This window comes from Mobula hypostoma, chromosome 24, assembly GCF_963921235.1.
Source record: "Mobula hypostoma chromosome 24, sMobHyp1.1, whole genome shotgun sequence".
Taxonomy (NCBI): Eukaryota; Metazoa; Chordata; class Chondrichthyes; order Myliobatiformes; family Myliobatidae; genus Mobula; species Mobula hypostoma.
The window spans coordinates 44609562-44636556 of record NC_086120.1 but is presented as its reverse complement, the minus strand read 5'-3'; the positions used below and the strand labels follow the sequence as shown (position 1 = coordinate 44636556).

The 26995-nt window shown below is 43.8% G+C and overlaps 1 protein-coding gene across 1 annotated transcript in view; it reads right to left on the bottom strand.

The window, feature by feature from the left end:
• Nucleotides 1-26995, bottom strand: part of amh (anti-Mullerian hormone) — a 60469-nt gene that overhangs the window by 4457 nt on the left and 29017 nt on the right. Inside the window, exons 2-4 of the mRNA XM_063032759.1 lie at nt 16369-16550; nt 12782-12902; nt 67-238 (exon numbers count right to left, since the gene is read on the bottom strand). Coding sequence (XP_062888829.1) covers nt 67-238; nt 12782-12902; nt 16369-16550 — 475 coding nt within the window. The remainder of the gene's footprint in view (nt 1-66; nt 239-12781; nt 12903-16368; nt 16551-26995) is intronic.

Below are 26995 nucleotides of genomic sequence, written 5' to 3'. Positions count from 1 at the left end.
TTGCAGTGCTCATGGCCAAGGAGTTTAAAAAAAACACAGAGACACAAGATCTCAGCCCATACTTACTCAGTGATGGGGGGCAGTATCTGTGTTTCCTGGGAGGAGGTGCAGGATGACTCCATGGGATTGTTCCTCAGCTCTCTGACAAGGAAAAATAAGGCTGGTGTCATCCGCGTGAATCGTTTCTCATCAAAGCCAAACAGCAACTCTTGCAACTCTTCCTTCACCACTGGATCATCTGTTCAACTCATTAAATGAGAGCAAATTCACTTGAATATCAGCATGAAGAACCAACATTGAACTCATAATAATTAGATAGTCAGATCCTTTATCCCAGGGGAGAAACGTTTAACACCAGATTACATGAATTTAAAGTCCTAGCACACGATACCCTAAAGATTAACTTGCAGGTTGAGTCGGTGGTGAGGAAGGCAAATGCAATGTTGGCATTCATTTTGAGAGGATATAAAAGCAAGGATGTAATGCTAAGGCTTTATAAGGCAATTGTCAGACCACTCTTGGAGTATTGGGCCCCTAATCTATGACAGGATGTGCTGGCATTGGAGAGGGTCCAGAGGATGTTCACAAGAATGAGTCTGGGAATGAAAGGGTTAGCGTATGAGGAGTGTTTGATGGTTCTGGGCCTGTACTTGCAAGAGATTAAACAGGTGAGGAGGGATCTTATTGTAACTATTTGAAAACTGAAAGGCTTAGATAAAGTGGATGTGGAGAGGTTGTTTCCTATAGTTGGGGAGCCTGGGACCAGAAGATACAGCCTCAGAATTGAAGGATGTCCCTTTAGAACAGAGATGAGGTGGATTTTTTTTTTTAGCCAGAGGGTGTTGAATCTGTGGAATTCATTGCCAGAGATGGCTGTGGAGGCCATGTCCTTGCCTATACTTAAAGCAGAGTTTATCGGGTTCCTGATTCGTAAGGGTGTCAAAGATTACGGGGAGAAGGCAGGAGAATGGGGTTGAGAGAGATAATAAAGCAGCCATGATGGAATGGTGAAGCAGATTCAATGGGTTGTACGGCTGAATTCTGCTCCCATGTCTCATGGCCATTGAATCAGTCTACACGCTTTAAAACCCGACTGGTGACATCATGGTCTGGTATAGCAAATCAAAGTTCAAAATGGATTTCAAAATTCAAAGTAAATTTATATTAAAGTATGTACTGTTTATCTCACCATTTACTACCCTGAGATTCATTTTCTTGCAGGCATTCTCAGTAGACCAAAGAAACACAATAGAATCAATGAAAAAATCCACACAAACAAAGACAAGCAAGCAATATGCAACAGAAGACAACTGAGCAAATATTAAAAAATATATAATAATAAAAAATAAATAGTTCACTTGGTAACTGTAATGTTGTATGACGTGGGCAATCCTAGTCTTTCCATGACCATGATTGTTCCTGGCAATTTTTTCCTACAGAAGTGGTTTGCCATTGTCTTCTGGGTGGTGTCTTTACAAGACTGGTGACCCCAGAGGTTGTCTGCCTGGTGTCAGTGGTCACATAACCAGGAATTGTGATATGCACCAGTTGCTCATACAAACATCCACCACAAGCTCCCATGGCTTCACGTGACCCTGATTCAGGGGGCTAAGCAGGTGCTACACCCTGCCCAAGGGTAACCTGCAGGCTAGCAGAGGGAAAGACCGCCTTACACCTCCTTTGGTAGAGACATATCTCCACACCGCCGCCCAAAAGAAATAGTAAATAAATAATATTGAGAACTTGTGTCCGTAGGTTGCGAATCAGTTCAGTGTTGAGGTGAGTGAAGTTACCCATGCTAGTTCAGGGGCCTGATGGTTGAAGGGTAATAACTGTTTCTGAACCTGCTGATATGTAAATCAAATGTGCAGGAACATATGAAGCTACAGGGAGGAGTGGATTCAGGCAAATACCTCACAGGCACACCTCCGCCCTATTGGGAGTACCTACGTGAGTTGCTACCTCAAGTAGGCAACGTCTATCATCAAAGATCCCCACCATGCAGGCAACGCCGTGCCTCACAGCTACCATCAGGCAGGAGGTATAGAAGCCTGAAGTCCAACAGCACCGGGTTCAAGAACAGCTACTGAACTTGCCTTCATCCATATGGTTCTTGAACCAGATAGTACAACCCCAATCCATCATTAGGGACCCAGGCCATGCTCTCCTCTCACTACTGCCATAGGGAGGAAGCTGCAAGGCCTCAGGACTTGTACCACCAGGTTCAGGAACAGTTACTACCCCTCAACTTTCAGGCTCTTGAACCAAAGGGGATAGCGTCACGTGCCCCATCACTAAAATTTTCCCATACCTATGGGCTCATTTTCAAGGACTCTTCATCTCATGTTCTTGATATTTACTGCTTATTTATTTATTATTATTATTTCCTTTTTTTTGCATTTCCTCAGTTTGTTGTCTTCTGCACGCTGGTTGAACACACTAGTTGGGCAGTTGTTCATTGATTCTGATATGGTTACTATTCTGTAGATTTGTTGAGTATGCCCACAAGAAAATGAACCTCAGGGTTGTAAAATTTAGCTTGAACTTTGAACCTAATCTTCGGAGTTTAGCAATGCCCTTTTCCCAGGGTGGCAATGGCTGATGGGAGAGGACATCCTTGTAAAGTGTGTGGAGGTAGGATCTTTTACACAACTTGACAGGAAGGCAACAGTTTCATGTATCAAAGTATGTAAATGTATTCATGCACTACCTTGAGATCCATTTTCTTGCAGGCATTTCCATGGAATTTTTTTTAAAAACTGTCCCTAAACAGACAAGGACTGACAAATACTAACGTGCAAAATAATTAAGTGTTCTGGAATGCACTGCTGGGGATGGTGATAGATGCAGATACTTTAGGGATGTGAAAGGGACTCTTAGGCATATGCATGACAGAAAAATGGAGGGCTATGTAGGCAGGAAGAGTTAGATTGATCTCGGAGTAGGTTAAAAGCTTGGTGCACTGAAGGGCTAGCACTGTGCTGGAATGTTCTATGTTTAAAGTTCAAAGTTCAAAATAAATCTTATTATCAAAGTACAGATATACAACTGTGTGATTCATTTTCTTGCAGGCATACAATATAAATAGAATATTAACCATAACAGAATCAATGACAGACTGCCCAATTAGGGCATCCAACCAGTGTGCAGAAGACAACAAACTGAGCAAATGCAAAGAGAAGAAATAATAATAATAACAATAATAATAATAATAAATAAATAAGCAATAAATATCGAGAACATGAGATGAAAAGTCCATAGTTTGTGGGAACAGTTCAGTGATGGGGCAAGTGAAGTTATCCCAACTGATTCAAGAGCCTGGTGGCTGATGATGATTTTCTATGTTCTAATGGTATGACCACGTTGATCACTTTGCACTAAAATGGGTGTTTTTTTAAAGTTTTTATTTATGTTTAATGTATGTTTTTCTTGTGAATGCAATATACCTGATTCGGTGTGCTGGAGATTTTGCTGCACACAAGTTTTCACTGGACCTGTGCCTACATGCACTTGTGAACACAACAATAAACTTGACTTTGACTCTGAGTAAAAGGAACATGACCCTTGGTTCCCTGTCGTAAACTGGGGGACCACTTCATTGAGCTCCTCCACTCCACAGGCCAAAAACGGAACTTCCCGGTGGCCAAACATTTCAAGTCCCATTCCTATTACTGTTGCGTCATGTCAGTCGATGGCCTCCTCTTGTGCCACAATGAGGCCACCCTCGGGCTGGAGGAGTAATACCTTATATTCCGTCTTGGTAGCCTCTAACCTGATGGCATGAATGTCGATTTCTCCTTTTGGTAAAAAAAATTCTCTCCCCCTCCTTTCTTCTATTCCCCACCCTGGCCTCTTACACCTTCTCACCTGACTATCACCTTCCCGGGTTCCCCTCCTCCTTCCCTTTCTCTTATGTTCCACTCTTCCCTCCTATCAGATTCCTTCCACTCCAGCCCTTTACCTTTCCCACCCACCTGGCTTCACCTAGCACCTTCTAGCTAGCCTCCTTCCCCTCTCCCTAATTTTTTATTCTGGCATCTTCCCCCTTCCTTTCCAGTCCTGAAGAAGAGCCTCTTTGCATGAAATGTTAATTGTTTATTCACTTCCATAGATGCTGTCTGACACATTGAGTCCCTCCAGCATTTTGTCTGTGTAGCCTTAGTTGCCTCCTCTGAGACATTATAACTTGCTGAGGGCCAAAAACTGATTTTTACTGCCCTCCACTGGTTAGCTCCTGCCAATGGAAAAAATCCTGCTGAACATGAAAATAAACTGCTGGAAATCTCCCAGCAGTTTGGGCAGCAAGTGTGGACAGGAGAGTTAATGAAGGAAGACAGGTTTTAAGATGCAGGGAAGGGTTGGCGGGAGAGGTCGAAATGGTAGATCAGATAGAAGCAGGGTGGAGTGAATGAGATGAAGATTCAGGAGTGGTGATGAAATGAGTAACCACGGCCCATTCCACGCAGGCTCTCCACTTCCCTCTGTATGCTCCACCTTCACAGTGCGTTGCTTCAGAATCAGAACTGGAATCAAGTATATTATTACTGAAGTACATTGTGAAACTTGTTGTTTTGCAGCAGCAGTATGGTGCAATACATTGAATATTACCGTTACAGTAAGAAACACGTAAAAAGTAGGTAGTGCAAAAAGAGAGCAAAATAATGTTCAATATTTCGGTAATAATTGAGTAATATTCTCAATATAGTGTTTGATTAACCATTTCTTGATTATTTACATCCACCACAAGCTCCCATGGCTTCATATGACCCTGATTCGGGGGGCTAAGCAGGTGCTACACCTTGCCCAAGGGTGACCTGCAGGCTAGCAGAGGGAAAGACCGCCTTACACCCACTTTGGTAGAGACGTAGCTCCACCCCACCACCCAAAATAAATAGTAAATAAATAACATTGAGAACTTGTGTCCGTAGGTTACGAATCAATTCAGTGTTGAGGGGAGTGAAGGTACCCATGCTAGTTCAGGAGCCTGATGGTTGAAGGGTAATAATTGTTTCTGAACCTGCTGATATGTAAATCAAATGTGCAGGAACATACAAAGCTACAGGGATAAGTTCGTGGCCTAAGGTAGAAGGAGATGAGTTATATAGCTCTCGTTACATGCATGTGCAGTTCAACTCTGAGTGAAAATGCAAAACGTTTGAAGTTAATAACTCATCTCCTTCTACCTTAGGCCATGAACTTATCAATTATCCCTGCTGTGGACCACTTCTGGAGGTCCAAGACAGGGTTATATGCAGGTAGTAAATTACAGTAAGTATAAATAAATATTTTTTAAATTAAATTAGCATTGCAAAAAGAGAGAAAAAAAGTCAGATCATGGGTTCAATGTCCATTCAGAAATCTGATGGCAGAGGGGAAGAATCCGTTCCTGAATCATTGAGTGTGTGTCTTCATGCTCTTGTACTTCTTCCCTGATGGTAGCAATGAGATGAGGGTGATGGGGGTCCTTAATGATGGATGCTGCCTTTTTCAGGCATCGCTCCTTCAGGGTGTCCTGTTTGCCGAGGAGTCTAGTGCCCACGGTGGGGCTGACTGAGTTTAAAACTTTCTGCAACTTATATTGATCCTTGCCCAGTGCCCCCACCCTCATACCAGATGGTGATGCAGCCAGTCAGAATGATCTGCATGGTACAGCTATAGAAATTTGCGAGTGTAACACAGGAATTCATGGACCGTTCAGAAATCCGATGCTGGAGGGGAAGAAGCTGTTCCTAAGACATTGAGTGTGGATCTTTGGGCTCCTGTACCTCCTCCCTGATGGTAGCAATGAGAAGAGGGCGTGTCCTGGTCCTTAGGGATGAATTCCACCTTCTTAAGGCCTCACCTTTTGAAGACGTCCTCAGCGGTGGAGGGGCCTGTGCCTGCAATGGTGCAACAGCATCTCTCTTTTTTTACCTTCTGGGAGAAAATACAGGAGCTTGCAAGCTGGACATCCCAATTTAGGAACAGTTTCTTCCCCACAGCTATCAGATCTCTGGACCGGTCACCTCTTTCATATACCCTTCCCACAAGCCAGCAGATAACCAATACTTCAGGAAAGCTGACCACATCGTCAAGGATGCCTGCCACCAGGGGTTCCCACCCTGGGGTTCACGGACCCCTCGGTTAATGGTGGTGGTCCATGGCATACAAAAAGGTTGGGGCCCCTGATTGCCACCCAGGCCTTCCCCTTTTCCCTCGTCTGCAGATCCACAATCTCTCCAGCCAACAACATTGATGATCCTGATGAAGGATCTCAGCCCGAAACATCAAATATTTATTACCCTCTATAGATGTTGTCTGACCTGCTGAGTTCCTTTAGCATTTTGTGTGCATTGCTCAATATTTCTAGCATCTGCAGAAACTCCTGTGACTAATATTTATCATCTGTTTACAATAATTATAACACTCACGTTGTCTTCCTTCCCTTTCTCCATCAATTTCTAAGTATCTTTTGCTGAATTAAAATGATCCCAAATGTTTGAGAAAATTATAAACACAGTCTTTAATTGAATACCACATTTCTATGCATGTTTTAATACCAAGGGAACAGGTATTTGTTACAAACTTGAATTATTATTTAAATTTAAATTATCCTATTGTGTGAATGTACTCCCAGTACAATTACAGTAGTCATTTAAAAAAAGAAGACATTTTAGTGTTTGTCAGATTTTGAGCTAAACTGTCACCTAGTTCCGTACATACTTAATGAGACCAAAAGACCATAAGACATAGTAGCAGATTTAGGCAAACAGCCCAGAGTCTGCTCTGCCTTTCATCAAGACTGATTTATTATCCCTCTCAACCCCATTTTCCTGCCTTCTCCCCAAAACCTGTATTTGCCCTGATTTATCAAGAATCTATCAGCCTCCATCTTAAATATACCCAATGACTTGGTCTGCACAGCCATCTGTGGCAATGAATTCCACAAATTCACCACCATCTGGCTAAAGAAATTTTCCTCATCTCTGTTGTAAATGGATGTCCCTCTATTCTGATGCAATGTTTCAATGGGATCCCCCTTCATTCTTCTAAACTCCAGTGAGTACAGGCTCAAAGCCATTAAATGCTCCTCATATGTTAAACCTTTTATTCCAAGGATCACTCAGCCTTATAAAGACTCAGCATTACATCCTTGCTTTTATATTCTACTCCTCTCAAAATGAATGCCAACATTGCATTTGCCTTCTGTATCACCAACTCAATCTGCATGTTAATCTTTAGCGAATCCTGCACAAGGACTCCCGACTCCCGCACCTCTGATTTTTGAATTTTCTCCCCTCTTATAGTCTATGCTTTTATTCTCTCTATGAAACTGCATGACCATGCACATCCCTACACTATATTCCATCCGCCATTTCTTTGCCCAGTCTCCCAATCTGTCTAAATCCTTCTGCAGACACCCTGCTTTCTCAACACTACCTGCCACTCCACCTATCTCCATTTAATCTGCAAACCTGGCCACAAAGCCATCAATTTGTTCACTCAAATCATCGACATATAACGTGAAAAGAATCGGTCACAGCACTGAAGCCTGTGGAACACCATTAGACACCGGCAGACAACCAAAAAAGGACCCCTTTATTCCCACTCTTTGCCTCCTGCCGGACAGCTAATCTTCTGTCCATGCTAGTATCTTTCCTGTAATACCATGGGCTCTTGTTTAGCATCCTCTTGAGCGACACCTTGTCAAAGGCCTGCTGAATACCCAAGTACACAACGTCCACTGACTCCCCTTTGGATATCCTGCCAGTTATTTCCTCAAAGAGTTCCAACAAGTTTGTCGGGCATGTTTTCCTCATAAGGAAATCATACTGATTTTGGCCTATTTTGTCATGTATCCCCAAGTACCCCAAAATAATGGACAACATCTTGCTAAGTACTGAAGTCAGGCTAACTGGCCTAAAATTTCCTCAAGACCTCGCTGGGGGCAGGGTATTCATTATTCTCACAGCCAGGTGGAAGAAGCTGTTACCCAGCCTGGCTGTCCAGTGGAGGATTGGAGGAACACTCTTCACTCTTTAATGGAGGAATGTGTGATTATGAAATTATTCGCTGTTACAATAACTGGATTACCTTGGGGTCTTTAGCGGGTTAACGCCAGTGTTCAAATATTGGACCATCGAGTCATAGAGCACCACAGTACAGAAACAGGCCATTCTTCCCATCTAGTCCATGCTGAACTATTAATCTGCCTAGTCCCATTGATCTGCACCAGGACCATAGTCCCCTCTCTCATCCATGTATCTATCCAAACTTCTCTTACATGTTGAAATCAAACCTGCATCCGCCACTTGTGCTGGCGGCCCGGCATTTGTCTTCAAGAACTTGTCCATTCTGTCCCCTCTCCTGCCACTGATTGCAAGGAGTTTGTACGTTCTCCCCTGTGATCATCTGGATTCCCTCCAGGTGCTCCAGTTTTCACCCACGGCACAAAGACATACTGGTTAGAGGGTTAATTGGTCATTGGAAATTGTCCCATGATTAGGCTAGGGTTAAATTGGGAGTGCTGGGCGTTTGGCTTAAAGGGCCAGAAGGAGCTGTTCCACGCTGTAGCTCAGTAAATAAATAAACAAATCTTTATCCCCTCTTCTATCGATCCAGAGATAGTAATTCAATACTTCAATCAATCGTTGTTCACCCTTGTGCTAGGAAGGGAATATTTTTGGGTTATTTGTCTATGAGATGCATCATATCACACTACTTCCTCCTTGTTGAGACCAGTACAATTTACTGCAGGAATCTCCAAAGCTCGCTCAATATTGATCTGATGTAAGGTTCAAAGTAATTTTATTATCAAAGTACGTTTACGAGAGGGATTGATAAGTTTGTGGCCTGAGGTAGAAAGAGGTAATTTTAGAAAACCTAGCACATTTATTTTTCCTACATTTACACACTTGGTCCAGCGGTTGTGGAGCATACGGATCCCTTCTTTGTAGAGGTTGGCATCTTGGACCTCCAGAAGTGGTCCACAGCAGGGGTGATTGATAAGTTCATGGCCCAAGGTAGAAGGAGATGAGTTATTAACTTCAAACTTTTTGCATTTTCACTCAGAGTTGAACTGCACGTGTGTGTAATGAGAGCTGTATAACTCATCTCCTTCTACCTTAGGCCATGAACTTATCAATCACTCCTTGTATGTCAGCATGTACTACTGTGAGATTCATTTTCTTGCAGACGTTCATAGTAGATCAAAGAAATACAATAGAATCAATGAAAATCTCCACACAAAGACTGACAATGAGCAAAAGCTGATAAACTGTCCAAATACAAATAAAATAATAATAATAAATAAGCAAATAAATACTGAGAACGAGTTGTAGAGTCCTTGAAAGTGAGTCCAGAGGTTGTGGGATTAGTTTAGTGTTGAGGTGAGTGACGTTTTCCACACTGATTCATTAGCCTGATGGTTGTAGGGTAATAGCTCTTCCTCAACCTGGTGGAGAGGGACCAAAGGCTCCTGAACTTCTGCTCGATGGCAGCAGCAAGGAGGAGTCATGGCCTGGATGGAGGGTGACCCTGATGATGAATGCCATACTCCAGGTTTGTGTCAGGACTACCGAAAGGAATTTTAGTGGATTCTGCTCACAGTTTACAAAATGTCTCTGCCCATTTTACTGATTCCTGTTGTAAAGGGCATGGGTATTGACAAGGAAAATGTGCTGCGATCCAGCACAGAACATAGTCCTACAACAGTGAGATAGAAGCTGTCCTTGAGCTGGGTGGTACGAGCTTTCAGGCTTTTGTATCTTCTGCCCGATGAGAGGGGGAGAAGAGAGTATGTCTGGGATGGGTGGGGTTTTTGACTCTGTTGGCTGCTTTACCAAGGCAGTGAGAGGTGGAGACACAGTCCATGGAGCAGGAACTGGTTTCCATGATGTGCTGAGCTGTGTCCACAACTCTCTGCAACTTCTTGTGGTCGGGGCAGAGCAGTTGCCGTACTGAGATGGGATGTTTTCTACGGAGCATCTGTGAAAGTTGCTAAGGGTCCATGTGGATGTGCCAAATTTCTTTTGCCCCTGACGAGGTGGAGGCGAATTACAGCCCCGTAACTCTGGCAGGCTCGTGTAACAGATCCGACTGCACATCTGTTGTTTTGTCTGAGGAAGTCATTTCAAAGTATGGTACATGAGGCTTTCACATAACTGAGCGCTAGCAAGCGATAAGTGTCACATCAAAGATAATCATATGCCAAGTGAATCACATTCAAAGTACATCAAACTACAAAATTAGTTCCGTTTGTTTTCTATTAATAGCCAGTACAGAACATTCAGGCTATCTCCACAGCTCCTGATAACACTATTAAGCTTAAAGTTTCAAATGTGCCAGAACAAAGAGCTGGGATCTCCCGGATCCAAACATAGATGGCATGCAATGAAGTTAAACAGTAAGATGAGAACTTCATTTTACCTGTCAGGAGTCAGAACCCACTTGGGTTCATAGAGCATACAACAGTACAGCACAGTACAGGCCCTTCGGCCCACAATGTTGTGCCAGCATTTTAACCTACTCCAAGGTCAATCTAACTCAGGGATTTCCAGCGTGAGCTCCACGGACCCCTTGCTTAATGGCATTGGCCCACAGCATTAAAAACTTGGGAATCCCTGATCTAATCCTTCCTTCCCACATAACCTTCTGTTTTTCTATCTGAAAATCTCTCAAATATCTCTAATATATTTGCTCCTACCGCCACACTCCCTGCAAGTTTCACTCTCTGTGTAAAAATCCTACAGTACTGTGCAAAAGTCATAGGCACATATGTATAGCTAAGGTGCCTAAGATTTTTGCACAGTACTGTAGTAATTTTATATATTGCACTATGCTGCTGCCACAAAAACAAAACAGATTTCACAGACATCCCACCTCTCCTGGAAGTTCCGGGAGTCTCCTGCGCATTAATAGCGGCTCCCTGATGCCCGCAAATTTTTTGAGAGCGAGCGAGAGCAACCACGAGAGAGAGAGTGCGAGAGCAAGAGAGAGAGAGCGCGAGAGAGAGAGAGCGCGTGCGAGAGCGCGAGCGTGCGCCATGGGAGAGTGTTCCAAAAAAAAGAAAATATAAAATATATGTCACCCCAGACTACACTAAAGTGTACCCCTGCCTAATAGGGGTCAAAAATAATGACAGTGTTGCTCACAACAGTGACTTTTCTATTGCCCATGGTGGGTTAAGACTGTAAAACTCATGTTGAGGTGAGCTTAACAGGTGTCATTCGTTCATTAGCATAGCTAACGTTATTTAAACTAGCTAAGGAGCTACTCTGTTGCAGACATCCCACCTCTCCCGGAAGATCCGGGAGTCTCCCGTAAATTGATGGTGCTATCTCCTTGAAATGAGTTTTTGCAGGGTGGGATGTCTGATTTCATAACATGTGAGTGATGATAAATGTGTTTGTGATGTGGGTCTCTGTGGTGGACTGAGAGTTGGAAAAGGGCCAGGACAGGGGAATCATGGTTGGGAAAGAGGGGAAGGGAGAGAACGGGATGCATCTTAGAGACATTCTGTAATGATCAATAAGCCAATTGTTTGGGATTAAATGACCTTACTTGGTGTCTCAGGGCCGGGTGTGTCTGCACCCACGCCACCACCCCCTGATCCAGAACTCCTTCTCTGCCACCTGTCCCGCACCCCACCCTCGCCATTCCCAACATCCTTTGTTCTCATATTTGCAAACTCACTCTCCACTCCAAGTTTACAAATCAAGTACTGTGCACTAGTGTTAGGCATCCTCGCTATATGCAAGTGCCTAAAACTTTTACCGTACCTCTGACATCCCCCCCCCCAAACGTTCCTCCAATCACCTTAAAGTTATGCCCCCATTTATTATCCATTTCCACCCTGGTTCAACAAGGGCTAACGGTTAAGGTAGATCTGGACAGGGTAGGGTGTGAATTATTGAATGAACTGGAGGTCAAGGATAAGAAGTCAACAAAGGGAATTAATATAATTGACTCCACAGTCAATAAAGGCATCCAACTAGAACAACAGATGGGCAGAGTTTACAGGGATAGCTCAGGCAGTACTTGTGTTGAAACACAATCAGAAAGTCCACAAAGACTCAAAACAAATACCGATGTAACATTCATGGTCAAAGTTGGCTTTATTGCTCAAGTACATGTGTGCACAGTTGCAACGAACTTGCAACAGCATCGCAGACACATGGCATCATATAGACATTATGCACGGTGAAATATAAATTAAAAGTAAATTATACAAAGTATGTTCACAAGAAAAAAGATAATTGTTCTACAATTGGAAAGATTACCTATGAATTATTTTTTTACTGATTTTGTAAAATTAATAGAGCATTAAAATATTAATGAATAAGCAACACACGCACAAAATGCTGGAGGAACGCAGCAGGTCAGGCAGTATCTATGGAAATGAATAAACAGTCAACGTTTTGGGCCAAGACCCTTCTTTAGGACTGAAAAGGAAGGGGGAAGACGCCAGAATAAAAAAGTAGGGAGGGGGAAGGAGGGTAGCTGGAAGGTGTCAGGTGTGCGGGAAAGGTAAAGAGCTGGAAAAGAAGGAATCTGATAGGAGAGGAGAGTGATCATGGGAGAAAGGGAAGGAGGTGGGGCACCAGGGGAGGTGAAGAGATAAGAGGCCAGAGTGGGGAATAGAAGAAGGGCGGAGGGGGAGGGAAAAAATTTATCGGAGGGAGAAATTGATATTAATGCCATCAGGTCGGAGGCTACGCAGGCAGAACATAAGGTGTTGCTCCTGAGGGTGGCATCATCGTGACACGATTAATTATTACTGAATAAGTAGGAAATAACTCACCATTTGAATGGTGTCTGATCTTCAGGGATACGTCAATGCACACCTGCCCCTCTTCACATTTTCCAGTGCCTCCTCTAACTCTCAGAGTGACATACTTTGTATCCTCATGGAAGCAAACCGTCTGAACAAGAAAATTCAACATTATTGGTCAATAAAAAAAAAGTCAAAAATGGCGTCACAGTGGCGTTAAGGGCTAGCACGGGGCACCGGAGTTTGGAGTTCAATTCTGGTGGAAGGATTTTGTACATTCCTCATTGTGTGCAAGTGAGTTTCCTCCGGATTCCTCCCACACTCCAGACATACTAGTTAGTGGGTTAATCGGTCACTGTAATTGTCCCGTTATTAACTAGAGTTAAGTAGGTGGGTTACTGGGTAGTGCGTCTCACTCAGCCAGAAGGGCCTGTTAGGCACTGTGTCTCCAAATAATGAAAAATAAAATAAAAAGTAATGATAATGAGATGACAGCTATGCAAACTGTGGGTCCCTCGCTCCGTTGAAAGTTAGGGAGAGTTGAGATGCCTGGTTTATTTCTGCATGAAGCTTCATCTCACCAGTTCAGTGTATTAAAGCCTGTGGGATTTGAGACTTCATTAGCCCGGCAACAAAAGCCACTTCAAATTCGAATCAAGTGCAGATGAACTAAATGAGATTTAAAAATAAACCCATGAGCATGGACTACATTCCAAACGCAGGCCGCCTACAGCCTGGTTAGGAGCCAAAAATAAATCTCCAGCAGCCGCTCTCGAATGGTGCAGTGTCTGGGGAGCTGATACCAGTGACACTAGAAATTCATATCCCAGAAGAAGACTGAGAAAATAAAAACCCAGTAAAGGTCAGTAATAAAGTGTTCAATCGTAATCACCTTTACTTTTAAGGAAGGCTCAGAATAAACATCATTAAGTTCAAAGTAAGTTTATCATCCAAGTATGTGTACCTGTGTCCTGTACCTACTAAAGTGGGCACTGAGTGTATGTCCTTGATCGTCTGCTGCTGTAGCCCATCCACTTCAAGGTTTGGCATTCAGAAGTGTTTTTCTGCACACCACTGTGATATTTGAGTTACTTTTGACTTCCTGTTAACTTCAACCAGTCTGGTCCTTCTCCTCTGACCTCTCTCATTAACAAGGCATTTTTACCCACAACACTGCCACTCTCCGGATCAGTTTTTGTTTTTTGCACCGTCCTCAGTAAACTCCAGAGACTGTTGTGTGTGGAAGATCTCAGGAGATCAGCTGCTTCTGAGGTGCACAAACCACTCCATCTGACACCAACAATCAAACCTCAGTCAAAAATCACTTAGATCACCTTTCTTCCTCATTCTGATGTTTGGTCTGAACAACAAACACTTCTTCTTCTTCCTCTTCTATTTCCGGCAGTTTAGACGCACCTAGGAGTATTACAGCCCTCCGCAGGATGTATAATTAATTATAGAACTTCAAGGAACTCAAATTCTCGAATACAACCTAGTCTCACCGTGACAACAAACCAAGTTATCAGAAGATTGATGCTGATGAGCGAGATAAGAGAGACAATGGAGAAACATTCAAAATGCTAATAAGAGAGAACAGAGAGATTAACGAGAAAGAAACACACTTCAAAATATTGACAGACCGGTTGCTTTGAACCTGAACTGATGGACAGGCGATACCCCAGCAGGGGGATAAAAAGAACAGGTTCGCTAAGGCACGACACACACCATGAGATCACGAGATAACAAGACCCTGGAAGAAGGGTGTGCCCCCACAAGTTGGTGGAGTTGGGGGTCTGGTTCGCGGGAACCGACCATAGACGCACAGGGTGAAAAGGGTACAATCGGTGGGAATCTGGTGTGTGTGTCCGCCCTTGCCTGGGTGCCGGGTTCACCGCGGAAGAACGGTCGTATCCGGAACGGAGGGGTCACAGTCGGTGACCACAGAAGACGTAAAAGAGTCCAACCGAAACCACCTGTGAACATCAAAGGTCTGCTGAATCAAATTTGCATTCTGTCTCTCTCCAACGGCACAACAGCGATTACTGTGAACTGTACTAAGCTGAACTGAACCCTGCGTCACTTGAGACTGATCATTTTACCCCTAGACTGCGATAGAGCTTGATTGATTCCTATTACCCTAGTTCTGTGTACATGTGTGTTTTATCGTTGCTAACCTGTTGCATTTATATCCGTACGATTAGAGTACTGTGTTACTTATTTCTTTAATAAAACTTTATTAGCTTCCAGTAATCCAGACTCCAACTAAGTGGTCCATTTCTGCTGGTTTGGCAACCCAGTTATGAGGTACATAACATCACGTATAAACTGAATAATAGACTCTTCAATCAGGTGTTGATTCTTTTGATGGCCAAACAAAGATTTAATAGAAAACCAAAATAAATTTAAGCCAGATAGCCTCTTGAACAACATGCTTCTTTCAATTTTGTATTGATTACTGTCTTTGGACTACCACAGTCACATAATCCAGTAGGATGTTTTCCTATTATCTTTAAATAATAGTTTAGCCCACAATGCCCCAACCTAAGTCTTGTAAATTTCACCATATCTCTACGACTTAAAAGGTAACAGTCTGAGACCTTTTTAACTAGTGGTTGACTAGAAAAATAATGCCTGCCCCTTAATTCATTTTTCCAATCCTCCTGCCACTTCTTCTCTATACCTTTTTTAATCCTACTTCTCAATTCTGCTCTGCCTAGGGGAACTCTAATTTCTACTTGCTTGTTCTGTAAGGAAGACTTTGCAATGCCATCCACAATTTCATTTCCCTCCACCCCAGCATGCCCAGGTATCCATGAAAATCTAACTGCACAACCCATCTTCCCTACTTTAAACAACACTAAGAGAATCTCAATAACTATGTCAGGACGAGCTTTTGATTTACTCCCTTTTATAGACTCTAAAGCAGCAGCAGAATCTGAACAGATGATAACCCTACGTGGTCGAGAGTCTTCCATCCACCATAAGGCCCAGAGGATTGCTAATAATTCTGTTGCAAAGACAGAAACACCATCTGAAACCCGGTGACCAATCTTAACTCCAAGTAACAACAAACTCTTGATCATGTCTGCATGCTTTTATGCATTGAGCTGACACCTGATTGGCTGATTAGATAATTGCATTAACAAGGAAGTGGTCACTGAGTGTAAGCCACCCTTGAGGGCATTCACAAAGAAATAATATAGAATCAATGAAAAACTACACACAAACGAAAACAAGCAAAAAGTGTGCAAAAGAAGACAAATTGTGCAATTACAAAAAAAAGTAATAAATAATATTGAGAACATGAGTTGTAGAGTCCTTGAAAATGAATCCACAGGTTGTGGAATCAGTCAGAGTTGAGGTGAGTAAAGTTATCCACGCTGGTTCAAGAGCCTGATGGGTGAAGGGCAACAACTATTCCTGCACCTGTTGGTATGGGACCTAAGGCTCCTCTACCTCTGTACATTAAAACTAATTTTGATATCAAAAATGAACATACACAAATTACATTTAAGAGTTTTACCATAAAATGAATTGGCATCCTATTTTAATTGTAAGATTATAGCATTTTAAATTTATCACATATTTTTTGAGTAGCTAATTAAAAAAATCATCACCTGATATTCCTCCAAATGAATTTCACTGAATCTGAAGCCTCGTTCATTTTCGAAGAGAAAGCCTTGGTTTCGGCCAAGATAAAACACTAGCAGGCACATCTCTGATTCCTCTGTCAGCTGAAGCAGATCCCTATCCAATGCCATCTTGAACTGGAGCTGGAGATTGTATCCTTTCCAGTTTACTGTTTAGAAAAGGAAACGAGGGTTACGTTTGGATCAAGGGTCAACTTTACTCACCCTATACATTGACGGTACAAGCATTAGGAATTTGCCATGGAGTGTTGGTGAGGACACGACACGTAACAGAAAACAGCAATGTTCAACAATTATAAAGGATTAAATAAAAATGAATTTCAATGTTAAAGTACAAATATGGAATGAAAGGTGCATAAACACATAAATCCCAGCATGTATTTACTTTTAAACAGCTTTATAAAGAGTGGTTTAAAGCACTTACAATACGGCGCCATGATGGGGGTAATAGAGGGGGGGGGCTCAATAGAATGATTGATCAGATTAATTGCCCGGGGGAAGAAACTTTTAAGGTGCTGAAAAGTTTTCATCTTAATATCCCTATCGAACGTTTTAGAAGGGAGCTTTTGGAAAAGGGAGTTCACAGGGTGGGTAGTGCCCACAATGTTTTTTCCTGCCCGCTTCTTTGTCCCGGACACGTACAAGTTCTGCAGTGACGGTAGACTGCAGCCAGTGACCCTTTTCAGCTGACCTGACAGTCCGCTGTAATTCCCGTTTACTGTGAGACACCAAAGCAGACGGTAATGGCTGAGGCTCTCTGTGATGCCCCTGTAGAATTGCGGCAGTGTGTTCTGGGGAAGATGGAGTTTTACCAAGTGCAGCAAGAAGTACTTCCTCTGCCATGGTCTTTTGTTCATGAAGGAGATGTCGTTCTCCCACATGCGGTCCTGTGAAATAATAACAAGTGTGGTATGCTTATGAAAGATATTTATTTATTCAGTGACACAGCACTGAGTAGGCCTTTCTGGCCCTTAGAGCCACAAGGCCCAGTAACTCCCAACAACCCTGATTAACCCTAACCTAATCACGGGACAACTTACAATGACCAATTAACCTGCTCAGTACATCTTTGGACTGTAGGAGGAAACCGGAAAACCAGGGGAAAGTCCATGTGTTGCATGGGGAGCACTCCTTCAGAATGGCGCCAGAACTGAACCCCAAACTCCGGAATGGCCCGAGCTGTCACAGGGTCAGGATAACTGTTACACTACCCTGGCTCCTCACAGATCTGATAGAGTTTCAGGTAGATCTTAGACCATAGAACAGTACATCGAATACTACAACACAGAAACAGGCCCTTCAGCCCAACTAACAGATGCCAACCTGATCTTTTACATCAACTTGCACACAGAACATATCCCTCCAAAGCCCTGTGAGTACCACACAAGAACAGGCCCTTCGGCCCACAAAGCTGTGCTGAACGAAATAAATTAGATGACTGACTGAACTAATGCCTTCGGCCTACACACCGTCCATTTCATACATATACACATGCCTATCAAAGTGCCTTGTGAATGCCTCTATCATATTTGCCTCCAGAGGAAACTCTACCTGAGAATTTCTAAAGCAGCGCTTCCCAGCCTGGGTCCACAGACCCCTTGTATGGTATTGGTCCGTAGCATAAATAATGTTGGGAACTCTGCCCTAAGGATGGCACAATAGCGCAGTGGTTATACTTCATACTTTATTGTTGCCAAACAATTGATTCTAGAACGTACAATCATCACAGCAATATTTGATTCTGCGCTTCCCACTCCCTGGAGTACAAATCGATAGTAAATATTAAAAATTTAAATTATAAATCATAAATAGAAAATAGAAAAATGGGAAGTAAGGTAGTGCAAAAAAAAACCGAGAGGCAGGTTCGGATATTTGGAGGGTACGGCCCAGATCCGGGTCAGGATCGATTCAGCAGTCTTATCACAGTTGGAAAGAAGTTGATCCCAAATCTGGCTGTACGAGTCTTCAAGCTCCTGAGCCTTCTCCCGGAGGGAAGAGGGACACAATTGTGTTGGCTGGGTGGGTCGTGTCCTTGATTATCCTGGCAGCACTGCTCCGACAGCATGCGGTGTAAAGTAAGTCCACGGACGGAAGATTGGTTCGTGTGATGTGTTGCTCCGTGTTCACGATCTTCTGTAGCTTCTTTCGATCTTGGACAAGACAACTTCCATACCAGGTTGTGATGCACCCTAGAAGAATGCTTTCTACAGTGCATCTATAAAAATTAGTGAGGGTTTTAGGGGGCAGGCCAAATTTCTTTAGTTTTCTCAGGAAATAAAGGCGCTGGTGGGCCTTCTTGGCAGTGAACTCTGCTTGGATGGACCAAGTCAAGTCATTTGTGATATTGTGATATTGACCCTGAGGAACTTAAAGTGGTTAGCACAATGCTTTACAGTGCAGGCAATTCCTGCCGCTGTCTACAAGGAGTTTGGACGTTCTCCGCATGACACTCTGGGCTTCCTCCAGATGCTCCAGTTTCTTCCCACGGTCCAAAGACGTACCGGTTGGTAGGTTATCTGATCATTGTAAATTGTCCTGTGGTTACCCTAGAATTCAATTGGTGGCTTGTTGGGTGGCATGGCTTGAAGGGCCAGAAGGGCCTATTCCATGCTGTATCTCAACAAATAAAGAAAGTGCTAGAGTTGCAGCGAACATGCTATGCAGGTAGACAATCAGGTGCAAAGAGTAGAGTGATTAGAACGGAAGAATTGTTCAGCTTGCCACGAGTTACTCACTCAGGAACCATCTTGCTTCAACAGAAAGAGGAACAAGGATTATTGACGGAGCTCGTCAAAGTTACACCACCATTTAATAAGATTTTGTAGCTCCAATCTTGTCCTGATCACCACTTCCCTGCTCTCTCCCAGTACCCCAATGACACCCACATAGTTCAAGTGCAGTACTGTGCTAAAGTCTGAGGTGCGTGGATATAGCTAGGGTGCCTTGGACTTTTGCAAAGTACTTTATTTGACAACGTGGAGCAGGGAGCAAGTTTGTAAATCTGGCAGAAGCAAAGGATGTTGGGAATGGTGAGGGTGGAGCACCGCGGGAGGGGTGTTGGACAGGTGGCAGAGAAGGAGTGCCAGGGACGGGGGTGGTGAATGTGCAGACACACCCAGTCCTGAGACACCAGGCAAGGTCATTTGATTCCAAACACAAACAACAGGAATTCTGCAGATGCTGGAAATTCAAGCAACACACATCAAAGTTGCTGGTGAACGCAGCAGGCCAGGCAGCGTCTCTAGGAAGAGGTGCAGTCAACGTTTCAGGCCGAGACCCTTCGTCAGGTCTCGGCCTGAAACGTCGACTACACCTCTTCCTAGAGATGCTGCCTGGCCTGCTGCGTTCACCAGCAACTTTGATGTGTGTTGCTTGATTCCAAACAATTGGTTTATCAATCATTACAGAATGTCTCTCTGGTCCTTCCGCTCCCTCCCCTCTCCCTTCCTCTTTTCCCAACCATGATTCCCCTCTCCCTGCCCCTTCCCACTCTCAGTCTACAACAGAGACCCATATCAGAATCAGGTTTATCATCATTCACATATGTCATGAAATGTGTGCTTTTTTGTAGCAGCGGTACAATGTAATATATAAAATTACTACGTTATGATGCAAAAGTCATATATATATACACACACAAACACCTAACACATTTGCAAAGGACTGTATCTTTCGATAATCCACTATCAATATAATTAATGACTCCGGTACCGCACTCTCTGGGAGAGAGAATTGCAAAGAGTCACAATCTTCTGAGAGAAGGAATTTCTGATGGTCTTTATCTTACACAGGTGTAGGACAACTCATAATCCAGAGAGGTCAGAAATAATGGACCAAGCTTGAAAAACAAATGATAGCCAAACTAAAGGTGTAGCCATGGGCATCCGTATGGGTCCCAGCTATGTCTGCCTTTTCGTTGGCTTTGTGGAACAATCCATGCTCCAAGCCTATACTGGTATCTGTCCCCCTCTTTTCCTTTGTTACATCGATGACTGCATTGCGCTGCTTCCTGCACACATGCTGAGCTCGTTGACTTCATTAACTTTGCCTCCAGCTTTCACCCTGCCTTTAAGTTCACCTGGTCCATTTCCAACACCTCCCTCCCCTTTCTAGATCTTTCTGTCTCTATCTCTGGAGACAGCTTATCTACTGATGTCTACTATAAGCCTACGGACTCTCACAGCTACCTGGACTATTCCTCTTCCCACCCTGTCTCTTGCAAAAATGCCATCCCCTTCTCACAATTCCTCCGTCTCCACTGCATCTGCTCTCAGGATGAGGCTTTTCATTCCAGGACAAAGGAGATTTCTTCCTTTTTTAAACAAAGAGGCTTTCCTTCCCTTCCACCATCAACTCTGCTCTCAAACACATCTCTCCCATTTCACACACATCTGCTCTCACTCCATCCTCCCACCACCTCACTAGGGTTAGGGTTCCCTTTGTCCTCACCTACCACCCCACCAGCCTCCGTGTCCAACATATAATTCTCCGTAACTTCCACCATCTCCAACGGGATCCCACCACTAAGCACATCTTTTCCTCCCTACCTCTTTCTGCTTTCCGCAGGGATCGCTCCCTACATGACTCCCTTGTCCATTCGTACTCCCCATCCCTTCCCACCGATCTCCCTCCCGGCACTTATCCTTATAAGCGGAACAAGTGCTACGCATGCCCTTACACTTCCTCCCCCACCATCATTCAGGGCCCCAGACAGTCCTTCCAGGTGAGGCAACACTTCACCTGTGAGTTGGCTGGGGTGATATATTGCGTTCGGTGCTCCCAGTGCGGCCTTCTATATATTGGCGAGACCCAACACAGGCTGGGAGACCATTTCGCTGAACACCTACGCTCTGTCCGCCTGAGAAAGCAAGATCTCCCAGTGGCCACACATTTTAATTCCACATCCCATTCCCATTCCCATTCTGATGTGTCTATCCATGGCCTCCTCTACTGTAAAGATGAAGCCACACTCAGGTTGGAGGAACAACACCTTATATTCCGTCTGGGTAGCCTCCAACCTGATGGCACGAACATTGACTTCTCTATCTTCCGTTAATGGCCCTCCTCCCCTTCACACCCTATCCCTCATTTAAAAACGCAAACAACAGGAATTCTGCAGATGCTGGAAATTCAAGCAACACACATAAAAGTTGCTGGTGAACGCAGCAGGCCAGGCAGCATCTCTAGCAATTCACCAGCAACTTTTATGTGTGTTGCTATCCCTTATTTATTTATTTAATATATTTTTTATTCCCCCCTTTTTCTCTCTCTCGTTTTTCTCCCTCTGTCCCTCTCACTATAACTCCTTGCCTGCTCTCCACCTTCCGGGCTCCCCCCCTCACTTCCCTCTCTCCCCAGATTTCCCATCCCATGATCCTCTCCCTTCTCCAGTCTGGTAACCCTTTTGCCTATCAACTTTCCAGCTCTTGGCTCCATCCCTCCCCCTCCTGTCTTCTCCTATCATTTTGGATCTCCCCCTCCCCCTCCCACTTTCAAATCTCTTACTATCTCTTCTTTCAGTTAGTCCTGACGAAGGGTCTCGGCCTGAAACGTCGACTGTACCTCTTCCTGGAGATGCTGCCTGGCCTGCTGCGTTCACCAGCATTTTCTGCGTGTGTTGATGGCATTTATGCCGTGTGACTCTTTCTCAGTGTTAGATCACTGAGTTGTTAAGAAGGTCCATCACCTTACCTCAAAGCCCATTAGCCCAATTAGAGCATCGAGTGTAGAACATTCCAGAACAGTAAAGACTTTTTAGACTACCCTAAGACCAATCTAACCCTTCTCTACTACAGAACCCTCTATTTTGCTATCATCGACATGTCTATCTAAGAGTTTCTTAAATGTCCCAAAAACATCTCCTCTACTACTACCACCCCTGTCAGGGTGTTCCATGCAACCAACACTTTCTGTGCCAAAAACTTCTCTAAGATCCTCCTATACTTCCCTCCAATCACCTTAAAATTATTCTTCCCCCCCCCCCCACATATTAGCTATTTCCACTATACCTATGTACTATGTTACTTGGTTTTAAAGCTCCTAATAATCTGGGAGTGATTGTGTTGGCGCGTGGCCAAGTGGTTAAGGCGTTGGTCTAGTGATCTGAAGGTCACTAGTTTGAGCCTCATCTGAGGCAGTGTGTGTTGTGTCCTTGAGCAAGGCACTTAACCACACACTGGTCTGCGACGACACCGATGCCAAGCTGTATGGGTCCTAATGCCCTTCCCTTGGGCAACATCGGTGGCGTGGAGAAGGGAGACGCAGCATGGGCAACTGCTGGTCTTCCATACAACCTTGCCCGGGCCTGCACCCTGGAAACCTTTCAAGGCGCAAATCCATGGTCTCATGAGACTAGTAGATGCCTAAAAAATGATTTGGGACCAGAGTACATCACAGTTTTGTTTTATAATCCTGATCGAGATCTCACGTCTTCTTTCGCCGGTCTCTTAAATTTAAGCAACCTCCCTGAAAAGATAATTGGAAGTTCAGCTTTTTAATAATCTATGCCCCTAAACTGTGGAATTCAATACCAAAAAATGTAAGGAATGAGACACAGTTGACACTTTTAAACACCAGCTCATAACCTATTTATTTAACCTTGTTTTTGACTAAAATCTTTTTGTCTCTTACTTTCATGTTTGCACTTTATCCCATTGTAAAGCACTTTGAACCACATTGTATGGATGAAAAATGCTCTATGAATAAGTTATTATTATTATCATTATTATTATTCTGCCTCTTATCATTCTGTATACCTCTATCAAGTCACCTCTCATCCCCCTTTGCTCCGAGGAGAAAAGCCCCAGCTCTCTCCACCTGTCTTCATAAGACACGCTCTCTAGTCCAGACAGCATCCTGGCAAATCTCCCCTGCACCCTCTCTATAGCTTCCACATCCTTCCTATAATAAGCTGACCAGAACTAACACAATATTCCAAGTGTGTCTAACCAATTGTATTGGAAAAACCTTGGATAAGTCTGGGGAAACAAGAAGATAGTTAAAGTTTTGGATTAAAATACGGGTTAAATTTTCAAGGTAGGACAGCAATGTTGTGTGATATAGCCTAAAGCAACTTTCTCACACACAAGGAAAACCAATTTAACACTATGCCAGTGCAAGCTATAGATAAAACATAGAATATTGAACAACCAGTGGAGGAACAGTCCCTTTTGGCTCACAGTGTCTGTGCTGAACACTGTCTTCAGAATCAGGTTTATTATCACTGACATATACAGTGAAATTAGTTCAAAGTTCATTTATTATCAAGATACGTATACAGTATACAACCTTGAGATTCATCTTCTTGCAGGAAGCACAAGACAAAGAAATACCATACAACCCATTTAAAGAGAAACCCCTCACAACAAGACCATCAAACATGTGAAGAAACAGAACAAGCCACACAAACAACAAAAGGTGAACAAATTACACACGGAACGTTAAACAGAACCCTCAAAAGTGAGTCCACAGCCACACGCCCCCGAGTTCAGCAGTTCCAGGAGCCGATGGTCGCGGCCACAGCCACAGCAAAACAGTTGTTGTGTTGTGTCAGCAGTACAGTGCAATACATAAAATTACTAGAGTACTGTGCAAAATCTCAGGCACCCTGGCTATATCTATGTGCCTGAGGCTGTTGTACTGAACTGTGGGCTACTTACACCGAGAGTGGTGCTTGCAGGGAACATAGTGCCAGGGTAGAGGTACAGGCAGATCTATTAGAGACATTGTGGTAAACTATATATACATAGGTTGTAACTGGGTTACCTGTCTGGACACGCCCCTCTGCTGACTGCTCCTGTGGCTCCTCCCACAGATCCCTGAATAAAGGCGATTGTGCCATTGCTCCTCCCTCAGTCCAGGGGCAGACACTCAGCATGGTGGAGGTCACATTTTACTGCTAATAAAAGCCTTTCAGTATTTACTCTACTTCCAGTCTTTTGGAGTTACTGATGGTGCATCAGACATATATGAGACTTTTAGATAGGAACATGGATGATATAAAAGCAGAGCATTATGCAGGAAGGAAGAGTTAGATCAGCCTTTTTTATGCCGTGGACCAATGCCATTAAGCAAGGAGTCAGTGGACCCCAGGTTGGAATCTCCTGGGTTAGACTGATCTTGGAGCAGGTTAAAATGTCGCCACAACATTGTTGCCCAAAGGGCCTGTACTGTGCTGTATGTTCTATGAACCAAAGTGGCTTCTGACTCCTGACGGCTGAAATAAAGTTCTCATCTGACTGCACGCCATCGCTCTTTGAACCTGGGAGATGCCAGCTCTTTGTTCTGGCCGGGACTGTAGTCACATTTGAACCGTAGAGTTTTAGCTTAATAGTGTTATCAGCAGCTGTGGAGATAGCCTGAACTTTCAGTACTGGATATTAATAGAAAAGAAGCTGAACTAATATTGTTGTTTGATGAATTTTGAATGTGATCCACTTGGCATACGATTATCTTTGATGTGACACTTATCACTTGCTGGCGCTCGGTTATGTGAAAGCCTCATGTACCACACTTTGAAATGACTTCCTCAGACAAAACAACAGATGTTCAGTTATTTCATTTCTCCATTTTAATTCTACTTCCCATTCCCATTCTGCCAAGGCTCCTCCACTGTCGCGATAAGGCCACACTCAGGCTGGTGAAACAACACCTTATATTCTGTCTGGGTAGCCTCCAACCTAATGGCATGAACATCGATCTCTCAAAATTCCAGTAACTGTCCCCCCCCCCACTTCTTCTTCCCCATTCCCTATTCCTGTTTCCTCTCTCACCTTATCTCCTTACCTGCCCATCACCTCCCTCTCCTTGTTTCCTTTCTTCCATGGCCTTCCATCCTCTCCAGTCAGATTCCCCCTTCTCCAGCCCCTTATCTCTTTCACCAATCGAATTCCCAGCTCTTTACTTCATTCCCTCCTCTCCCGGTTTCACCTATCACCTGCCACCTTGTACTTCTTCCTCCCCTCCCCCCACCATCTTACTCTGACTTTTCCCCTTCCTTTCCAGTCCTGATGAAGGATCTCGGCCCAAAACATCGACTGTTTACTCTTTTATAATAAACACTGCCTGGTCTGCTGAGCTCCACCAGCATCTTGTATGTGTCGCTTTGGACTTCCACCATGGGCAGATTTTCTCATATTTCAGATGTGCAGTTGGATCTGTTACACGAGCCTGACAGAGTTACGGGGCTGTAATTCGCCTCCACCTCGTCAGGGGGAAAAAGGAATTTGGCACGTCCACAGGGACTCTTAGCAATTTGCACAGATGCTCCATAGAAAACATCCCATCTCAGTACGGCAACTGCTCTACTCCGACCGCAAGAAGCTGCAGAGAGTTGTGGACACAGCTCAGCACATCATGGAAACCAGTTTCCGCTCCATGGACTGTGTCTCCACCTCTCACTGCCTAGGTAAAGCAGCCAACAGAGTCAAAAACCCCACCCATCCCAGACATACTCTCTTCTCCCCCTCTCATCAGGCAGAAGATACAAAAGCCTGAAAGCTCGTACCACCCAGCTCAAGGACAGCTTCTATCTCACTGTTGTAGGACTATGTTCTGTGCTGGATCGCAGCACATTTTCCTTGTCAATACCCATGCCCTTTACAACAGGAATCAGTAAAATGGGCAGAGACATTTTGTAAACTGTGAGCAGAATCCACTAAAATTCCTTTCGGTAGTCCTGACACAAACCTGGAGTATGGCATTCATCATCAGGGTCACCCTCCATCCAGGCCATGACTCCTCCTTGCTGCTGCCATCGAGCAGAAGTTCAGGAGCCTTTGGTCCCTCTCCACCAGGTTGAGGAAGAATTATTACCCTACAACCATCAGGCTAATGAACCAGCGTGGAAAACTTCACTCACCTCAACACTAATCTAATCCCACAACCTCTGGACTCACTTTCAAGGACTCTACCACTCCTGTTCTCAGTATTTATTTGCTTATTTATTATTATTATTATTATTATTTTGTTTGTATTTGAACAGTTTATCATCTTTTGCTCATTGTCAGTCTTTGTGTGGAGTGTTTCATTGATTCTATTATATTTCCTTGTTCTACTATGAATGTCTGCAAGAAAATGAATCTCAGGGTAGTACATGCTGACGTATACATACTTTGATAATAAAATTACTTTGAACCTTACATCAGATCAATACTGATCCAGCTTTAGAGATTCCTGCAGTAAATTGCACTGGGTTCAACAAGGAGGAAGTAGTGTGATATGAAGCATCTCATAGACAAGTAGCCCAGAAATATTCCGTTCCTAGCACAAGGGTGAACAACGATTGATTGAAATATTGAATTACTGCCTCTGGGTCGATAGAAGAAGGGATAAAGTTTTAGAGAGGGGTGGGGATGGACAAGTTCTTGAAGACAAATGCTGAGCCGCCAGCACAAGTGGTGGATGCAGGTTCGATTTCAACATTTAAGAGAAGTTTGGGTAGATACATGGATGAGAGAGGGGACTATGGTCCTGGTGCAAATCAATGGGACTAGGCAGATTAATAGCTCAGCATCAACTAGATGGGAGGAATGCCTGTTTCTGTGCTGTGGTGCTCTGTGACTCGATGGTCCAATATTTGAACACTGGCTCTATC